Source organism: Cinclus cinclus, chromosome 17 (genome assembly GCF_963662255.1).
Source record: "Cinclus cinclus chromosome 17, bCinCin1.1, whole genome shotgun sequence".
Classification (NCBI taxonomy): domain Eukaryota; kingdom Metazoa; phylum Chordata; class Aves; order Passeriformes; family Cinclidae; genus Cinclus; species Cinclus cinclus.
The window spans coordinates 11,010,536-11,019,642 of NC_085062.1; the positions used below are offsets into that span (position 1 = coordinate 11,010,536).

The 9,107-nt window shown below is 43.9% G+C and overlaps 1 protein-coding gene across 1 annotated transcript; it reads left to right on the top strand.

Moving 5' to 3' along the window:
- Positions 1-2,949: 2,949 nt before the first annotated feature.
- Positions 2,950-8,310, top strand: DRG1 (developmentally regulated GTP binding protein 1). The gene is made up of 9 exons (XM_062504389.1): positions 2,950-3,048; positions 3,213-3,336; positions 4,135-4,310; positions 4,710-4,779; positions 5,326-5,495; positions 6,213-6,343; positions 6,541-6,708; positions 7,608-7,730; positions 8,200-8,310. The coding sequence occupies exons 1-9, from the start codon at positions 3,007-3,009 to the stop codon at positions 8,297-8,299; spliced, it is 1,104 nt and encodes a 367-aa protein (XP_062360373.1). The 5' UTR covers positions 2,950-3,006; the 3' UTR covers positions 8,300-8,310.
- The last annotated feature ends 797 nt before the right edge of the window (positions 8,311-9,107 follow it).

A 9,107-nucleotide genomic window follows, 5' to 3' on the forward strand; every position in this document is an offset into this window, starting at 1 on the left:
GCAGATTTCAGTCTCTTGTATCTCCTTTCATTTTCTCTCCAGTTCTACTGGGGGCTTTTTTTCTCTCCTGACATTATATCCGATTTTCTGTTAATATTTTCTTTGATTTTTCCCTTCTCTGATTGACTTTTGCTTTTTTTCCTTTTTCTTTAATAAGGTTTTATCATTTGCACTCTATTTTCTACTTTTGACTGCAGTCCTCAGGGGACATAATTTATCCATTCCCAGTCATCCACCCTTCATCATTTTTCCAGCTGTTGCACCTTATTTCCTATGGTCAGAACCTCCCTGTCCTCTCAGCACCATATCACATAAAACACCTTTATATTAAAAAAATTCACAGCAATACTCACAATAAATAAACTTAACATTACTCTGTTCACAACCTGGAAACAACCTCTGTTGAACAAGCCTTTCTGAAGCTTAAAAGATGCTACTGTTATAAACTAATATAAACTACTTTAAATATCCTAACCAATTAGAAAGGATTCATTTGGCTACCAAAAATCAGACTAATTATTAATTAAATTATTTCTCCCTTCAGGTAATTAAGGACAATAGTTGACATTGAAAGAAGTTTTTAGATGCGTAAATTCCTTGTACCTTTGCTTGAGTAACTTTCTGAGAAAAAAGGAATTTAAGAGCTTACTGAGCAGCTGTATATTAAGAACACTACGGAAACATAAACCAGGAACACAAAAAACAGCCAGTAACTAAATTTTCACACCATGTATTTTATTGACATCTTTGTTCATTCACCCCCCACTTTGAAAAATAATTTTAAGTTAGTTTATGAGATTTTGAGTGAGTTATTAAGAACAACTAGCAACAAGTTCTGAAGTTAACCATGACATGCTGCACAAAAGAAGGGAGGTCTTAAACCCTGACTGAGTATTCAGAATCTATATTTTTCTCAGTGTTTTTCCTTTTACTAAAAAGAACCACAAATGTGGACTGATTGTATGGCTGAATTCAGTTGAGGCATAGGCAACTCCATCTGAAGTAAGTAGGAAAAAATTTATACCAGGGTCAAATCTATGTCCTATGTTGGAAAAGGATATTGTTCACAAGGAATAATTAGAAAACCATGAACAAATATACAGTGGGTAGGTGCATTTATATTTACCCTAGCTTAGCTGAACTAACATTACCAGGAATAGTAATTCCATTTTATTTGAGATTCTATTTTAGTAAGCTCTGTATAAGCTTCTATTAATGACAGCTCCTTCTATAAATGGTTTATGACAATAAAGATTGCTTTTTTGATTAAGAAGAGACAAAAAGGGAAATGCAGAGGCGGAAAGAGACCAGAAAAAGCAGTGTGGTTCCCATTGCACTAGCACTTTTTCCCCCTTTTCACTGTAAGTTAAAGAAAATTTAATGATTCCATAACTATTCTATCACCAAAAGTTGTAAGGTTAGTTCAGTTTTGTCAGTTGTAACATACTCAGAATTCTGTCTGAAGATGTGGCAGGTGTGTCTAAGTGCTCACACTATGGGCCCAGGAGAGTGTATTTTTATTTGGTTGTTTCTTTTTTTAAAGTTAAGTTTCACATTTAGATACACCCTATAAAAACAGACAATAAATTGGTAGCAGGAGCCTTCCTGAAAAGATACTGAACATGGATAAAAAGATTTCTATAAATACTCAGACAAAATATGACACGGAAACAAACTTGGAAAACAAAATCCTGAACAATGATTAAATTATATTTCCTTGTCATAAAAATACTTTTAATTTGAAGTCCAGTTGTTTGGCTTCTTGTGAAACAGCCAAAAGCTGGAAATACTTGGCATTTTAAAGTTTGAAGTGGCCTTTAAAAAATCCTCTCTCTATTTAATTAGCCTGCATTCAGTGCAGAGTTACAGATGTCCCTGGGGCAAAGCGGTACGGCCGGTGCTCAGCTGAAAGGAGCCGTGAGAAATCTCCAGCATGAAGTCCCGGTTTGACAAAGCAGCGGCTCGGGAAGGCTCCGCCGCGGGTAGCGCGGCAGCGCCGCAAATGCACAAATACACACCTGGCGAGGAGCAGAGCGGGCTGCGGCAAGGGCCGCGGAGAGGCTGCTCCGGTTTAACCCCCGGGACGGACACACGCCGCCTCCCCTCGCTGGCAGCGAGCTCCTCTCACACCTGCGGGGCCGCTGCGTCAGCGCACGGCTCCTCTCGCACCGTCCTCTCTCACAGCCGAGCACCCATCGCCTCACGCCGGCTTCTCCCGGCGCCGCAGCCCGGCTGCCCCTCACGGCCGAGAGCCTCAGCCTCGGCAGCAGCGTCCCCGGGCCCCCGTCAGGGCTCTCGCACACCCGGCTCATGCCGGCTCCGACAGCCCCGCAGCCACCACAGCCGCGCTCTGCCTCGCACACATCACACGGACAAGGGACACACACACGGGGATCTCACACAGACATCACAAACACATACACGGGTATCTCACACAGACATCACACACACATACACGGGTATCACACAGACATCACACACACATACACGGGTATCACACAGACATCGCACACACATACACGGGTATCACACAGACATCGCACACACACACGGGGATCTCACACAGACATCACACACACACACAGATCCCTCACACACACACACACACACACACACACGGATCTCTCTCTCACACACGGATCTCTCACAAACATGGATCTCTCTCTCACACACGGATCCCTCACACACACACACGGATCTCTCTCTCACACACGGATCTCTCTCACACACACGGATCTCTCTCACACACACGGATCCCTCAGACTCAGGCATCTCTCCCTCGCACTCGCCCCTCACAGCGTTGCCCGCTCTTTCTGTGAGGTGGCGCGCGCTCTGCGCACGGTCCAGGGGGCGCTGCGCCGCCTCCCCTCAGGGCAGCGCGCTGCGCGCGCCCTTTCCCGCCCGCCGCCTCTCGCGAGAGGTCGCCCAGCGCGTGCGCGGCCCCGAGCGGTGCGCGAGGAGCGGCAGCGCTGAGGGGCGGCCGGGAGGGCCCGGCCCGACGGCACCATGAGCGGCACCCTGGCCAAGATCGCGGAGATTGAGGCGGAGGTACCGCACCGCCGCCCTCCCCTTCCCGCGGGACGGGCCGGGCACGGAGCGCCGAACGGGACGGACGCGGGGCTCGGGCCGGGGAGGGGGACGGCCGCTGGGCCGCGCCGCGGAGGAGTGACGGGGCCCTCCCGGTGTGAGCCCTCGGTCCTGTGCCCTTGCAGATGGCCCGGACGCAGAAGAACAAGGCCACCGCCCACCATCTAGGGCTGCTGAAGGCCCGTCTGGCCAAGCTGCGCCGGGAGCTCATCACCCCCAAGGGAGGCGGCGGCGGCGGCCCCGGGGAAGGTGCGTTCGTTGTCTCTGCAGGAGCTGCCGGAGTGCGGGAGGTGTGACGGAACTCGATCTGGCTGGGGGCTCTTGTCCGCACAAATCGTGTCAGATTATCTACTGAACAGTCATAGAGTCACAGAAGGGTTTGGTTAGAAGGGACCTTAAAGATCATTTCGTTCTACTCCCCTGTCATGGCAGAGACACTTTCCATTAGATTAGATTGCTCGGAGCTCTGTTTAACCTGGTCTTGAACACTTGCAGGGATGAGGCAGCCACAGCTTCTCTGGGCAGCCTGTTCGGTCCTCACTTCCTCTTGTTGCTGCCCGGTACAGGACCTCTAACCATGATTTGTGGCCCTTCCTAGGGCTGTGGGCTGGAGCCCTTCCTGAAGTGTAGATGAAAGTACTTTTGAATTTTGGTTCATATAATCTTGTACTTGCAGAAGTCTTAAAGTTTTTACATGAAGAAGCACCTTTGCAGCAGCCACCTGTTTTTATGTATAAAGGTGTGGATTTCCTAAGTTGCAGTGCTTAAAGGGAATGCTCCACTTATACTCAAGTCAAATACAGTCTATTGTGAAGCTTTGCAGCCAAGACCTTGTTAGACAGATACATGTCATGGAATGTTACAGAGACAAAGAGATGCAAAGTAATAAAGATTGTGAACAGTCTGTTTCCCACCCTTATCTTTCTAGGAGAGCTTACTTGGCTTTTGCTCAGGCAATATTAAAAATAATAGTGTGTCTGCTGTCCAGAACATTAGAAGATAGAAAATGCCACTCATTAGACAAATATTTCTACTTCTTATTTACAGGATTTGATGTTGCAAAGACAGGTGATGCCCGCATTGGGTTTGTGGGTTTTCCATCAGTGGGGAAATCCACTCTTCTAAGTAATCTTGCTGGTGTGTATTCTGAAGTGGCAGCCTATGAATTCACTACACTGACTACTGTGCCTGGAGTCATTAGGTACAAAGGAGCAAAGATCCAGGTGAGATCTTGTGACTGTGAGGGTAAGCTGGGCTCTATAGATGCTGTGCTGGTAGGGTTGAGTGGTCTGGCCTGACATTGGCAGGTTAGAAGTGATATGTAGAAGTACTTGAGAATACCTTGGAAATGCTTCCATGAGGTATGGATTTTTCCCTGCTTTTCACTTTGCTCTGGGAAGAATTTCCTTGGTAGTTCTAATTATTACCTATGAGATGATCTGTTCCACTGTACCAATAGAGCACATGGGATAATACAATATATAACAATCAGATGGGAAACAGTCTTGTCATACTCTTTTCAGATTTGCAGTAGAGTCAGCTGGTTTAGAAGGTTAAAGGTGGGATTGATTTAATGAAGACTACTTTTCTCATGTGATACTTTCCTTCCTGTGAACAAATAGCTGCTTGATCTGCCAGGAATTATTGAAGGTGCCAAAGATGGTAAAGGCAGAGGACGGCAGGTCATTGCAGGTGAGTCTGTTAGAGCTAGAGACAGCAGCCTGTCTCTGGTTCATTTTAGACAGTACAGGAGACTGAAGGGTTGAACCGCTGTTTCTGATGTCTTTAAAAAGCTGGATTGTTTGCTGGACTTGAGCTGCCTACTGAGAAGCAGTAGCTGCTTTCATATTGTTGTTTTCAGTTCTGGCTTTGTGCACTTGCTGGGTTTGTCAGTGAAAGCGCATTGCCAGTTGTGGAGGCAGATCTGATCCCATCCTAAACAAGGCTTCTGTTTTAATTTCCTCACCCAGTTAATTGTCCTCAGTCTGGTGTCTGAATGGAGACAGGAAGATTTTTTCCTAGCCTCTGTCATTCTTACAGCATGTGAAGATGTGTCTATCAGTGATGCTTGGCCAGCCCAATAAACTTCAACCCTACACTGGTATTTAAAAGTAACCAATGTGCTGGCCTTCAGGGGTTTCATAATGTCATCACCCCACTGAGCCATATTGTGGTTATTTTGTCTCAGGTTGTGTGAGCGTGCTTTTTGAGAGGTGACTTTCTTTTTCTGATTCTTAGTTGCTCGAACCTGTAATCTCATTCTGATTGTTCTGGACGTGCTGAAACCCCTTGGCCACAAGAAAATCATTGAGAATGAGCTGGAGGGATTTGGAATTCGTCTGAATAGTAAGCCCCCCAATATTGGCTTTAAAAAAAAGGATAAAGGAGGCATTAACCTTACAGCCACAGTAAGTTGGAAGTTTTCTTTAACCAAAATTAAAAACCAAATTGCTTAAAGAAAGAGGCATTTGTAGTTGATGATATGTCTGGGACTGTGCTGTGCTTTCTTTAGGAGCTGAACTGCTGTACTGTGCTGCAGTCAGGTACTTTCCTTAGAGGCCATCCACACCTCTCCTGGAGCCAGGCCACTTCCTTGCCCTCAAAACAGAGCCTCGGTTGCTTTCCACACGTAACAAGTTTAAGATCCAAAGGAGAGTGTGCAGAAATTACTTGTTGGCTACAGTGTTCTTCCAGAGAGGATTGCTCAGGAGTTTCAGGCCTTGCAACCCATTTACCTGAATCTTTAAAAGCATAGAAATAGCCAGAGCTACCAAAGTCAGAACACTGTGCTCTAAGTACCTAAAGTGTATTTGTCTGGGCTCTGAACCAGAAGATATGTGGGCTTGTGTTGCATCTGGTCCCAAACTGGAAGGAAACACAGCTTCTGAAATGTCTGATTGCAGATCTCAGTGGGGCATTAATATAAATGAAGCTGTGAGGATTTAAGCCTGTTTTTCCCTCTTGTCAGAACAGCTATGATGAAATCAATGTTCAGTAACTTAAAATGCATCTGTTTTTGTAGTAATGTATATGCAGTGGTTGCTGGGTGACAGCACTGTTAGTTGTAATACGTGATTGAGCTGTTAGCTCTGCCATTCCTTAGCACTGTGTCTGTCTCTGTTCAGTGTCCTCAGAGTGAGCTGGATACTGAGACAGTGAAGAGCATCTTAGCAGAGTACAAAATCCACAATGCTGATGTCACACTGCGCAGCGACGCCACTGCCGATGACCTGATTGATGTTGTGGAAGGAAACAGGTACTCTTGGCTCCCTGGCACATGTGCAGTCTGTATTACAAAGAAAACAATTGTCTTTTGGGGTTGCTTCCCATGGAAGCTGAGCCAGCAACATGGCATCAACATAGGGATAAGCTTTTTAAAAACATTTTTTCTTTGCGGTACAGGTAGCAGCATGCTGCTGTTAGGTTGCTCTAAAAATTTCTTTCTCTTTGCAGGGTTTACATCCCATGCATTTATGTCCTAAATAAAATTGACCAAATTTCCATTGAAGAGCTAGATATCATTTACAAAGTACCCCACTGTGTACCGATATCTGCTCATCATCGCTGGAACTTTGATGATCTGCTGGAGAAAATCTGGGACTACTTGAAACTAGTCCGAATGTGAGTCAAAATTGCTGCTTTCTGTGGAGTTAAGTGTATGGCTGAGATTGAAAAAGGTCTCAGGAATGGATGAGGAACATTTTATAATGCTTTTCTACTAACTGGTGTGTGCTTTGTAACCCAGAAATTGTGCTCGTCTTGGCTGTTGTGTGATAGCCACAAGTGCTGTTTTGGATTTGTAGGGGAATTAAATGAGAACCTTGTGAAACCAAGATGAAAGCATGTCTTAAAAAAATCCTGAAAGCATGGAACTCTAGTCAAACTTCGTGGTAACACTGTGATTCCAGATGTAATTTTCTTTTCAGTCTGTCATGGATGCAGCTCTCTTGACACAACTTTCATCTAGAATTTCAATACTACAGGTTATTCCAGGTTTACCTCATAATTCTTAGGCATTTTTGGATGAACTTATGAATGAATTTACTAGTAGGCATAATATAGGAATTGTTGACTTTTAAATTTATATCTACTTGTAATAATAGAGAATGTATTTTGAAAAGGCATTTCACAATCTCTTTTATCTGTGATCTAGGTATATATCCTAGATACTTCATCAGGTGCTTTTTCTAATAGATATTGAGATTTTCACAGAAAAAAAGAACTTGGAACCCTAATACTGAAGATGTTGTTTTCCAACAACTGTTGCCATTTGTCTTCTTTTTAAGCACTTTGAGAAAGCTCACAAGTGAGAAACCTTTGCACCCACTGCAGCCACTGGCTGCCCAGATGCATTTTCAGCTTAGGTCCACCAAACGTTTTGCAGTGTATCCATTGTCACCACTGGAGTAGTGGGACTTGGCCCACACACTGGGGGTGACAGTGCAAATCACTGATGAAATGTCATGATGGGTTTGAAAAGAAAGTTTTGGTACTGACTGATTGTTCCATCTGTGTTTCAGCTACACCAAACCTAAAGGGCAGCTCCCAGACTACACCTCTCCTGTGGTGCTACCTTACTGCAAGACCACAGTGGAGGATTTTTGCATGAAGATCCACAAAAATCTCATAAAAGACTTTAAATAGTAAGTACTATTATAAAAAAATATATAGAGTAGAAAATAACTTGCCTTCAGGTGTATTATTTCATCCTCTTTTAAGCTAGAAAGGATTACCAGGATTCTTTTTAATGTTAAATTGAAGAAATCTGTCTGATAATCAAACTTAGTACTTCAGTTTACTGTATTTGATGTTCTCATGCTCTTTCCTACATAAATCTCCTCTGTGGAGAAATACTTATTTTGCTATTTAAAAGTAGCATGAGACACAGCATTGCAAGCCATTGTCTCATGCACTTGGGTACTCAGGACAACTTCAGGCTTTGTTTCGATCTGCTTCTAACCCTGGTTCACACCAACCACTCAGCCAGGTACTTATAGGAGAATAAAAATAGCTCTGCAGCATTGCTTTCTGTATTAGCTTTGTGACAGAAATAGCTGTTCTGCTTGAATATCATACTTCTAAGCCTCTTAAATTTGATTTTTCTTCTTTCAGTGCACTGGTCTGGGGTTCATCTGTTAAACACAACCCTCAAAAGGTTGGTAAAGACCATACTCTTGAAGATGAGGATGTTATTCAGATTGTGAAGAAATAAAGTTATTCTTACATGGTGTGTTGCTGTGCCTGAAATTTGTCACTGACTGTAAATGACAACCTCCCTGCCCTCCCATTTTGATTTAGAAGTGGCTTTTTATTCTAGTACCTTGCTGCATGTAAGTGATGTTTCAGGCAACTTACACTGCAGGGGCTTGTTCCAGCAGAACTTCGAGATGAGAAACTCTGGTTAAGTGACTTTCACAAGGGCAAAGTCTTACAAGCAGCTTTGATTAGAGGGACAATGTTCTGGTGCCTGCTCAACTCTCCAAATTAGAATAAAGTTCACACATCAGGAATTATTTTGTTCCAAGAACAAAACATGAAAAGCAGCAGCTAGAGAACCATATCTTATGAAACAATGCTAGAGGACAGAGTTCCAGCTGCCTTTATCTGAAAGTGTTCTTGTTGAAATACTTCAAGGCTATAAATAGTCCTGCAGTTGTGGAAAAGCTGGGCAGTTCTGCTCAGGAGCAGTTGCTTTTCAGTTGTTTAGACCAGTGGAACAGAGCTAGCTGCTTGTATGACTGGAGGCTTTTAAGTTTTCTTAAAAGCATTTCCTGCCTAGATAAAGAAGTAAGGTGCCCAAGAGAAGCACGTCGATCTTAGAGTTGTTCTGCTGCTTAATAGAGATAAATAAAAAGGTTTAGCTCATGTGAAGAGCACTTATCAAATGCATCAGCCTCTAGCATTTACTCTCCTACAAAAAGGAAGTAGGGATGTTTAATTATAGGGATGTTTATTTAGATGCACAAAATAACACTTCCCCCCCTTCATGTTCCACATTCAAGAAGACAAAGTGATTAGAG

What these genes read in the sequence shown, in the direction of transcription:
- DRG1 (XM_062504389.1), top strand. Translation starts at nt 3,007, where the DNA reads ATGAGCGGCACCCTGGCCAAGATCGCGGAGATTGAGGCGGAG. An exon ending in GCATTAACCTTACAGCCACA is followed by an intron (nt 5,496 to 6,212) that starts GTAAGTTGGAAG and finishes GTCTCTGTTCAG; the next exon opens with TGTCCTCAGAGTGAGCTGGA. An exon ending in GATGTTGTGGAAGGAAACAG is followed by an intron (nt 6,344 to 6,540) that starts GTACTCTTGGCT and finishes TTCTCTTTGCAG; the next exon opens with GGTTTACATCCCATGCATTT.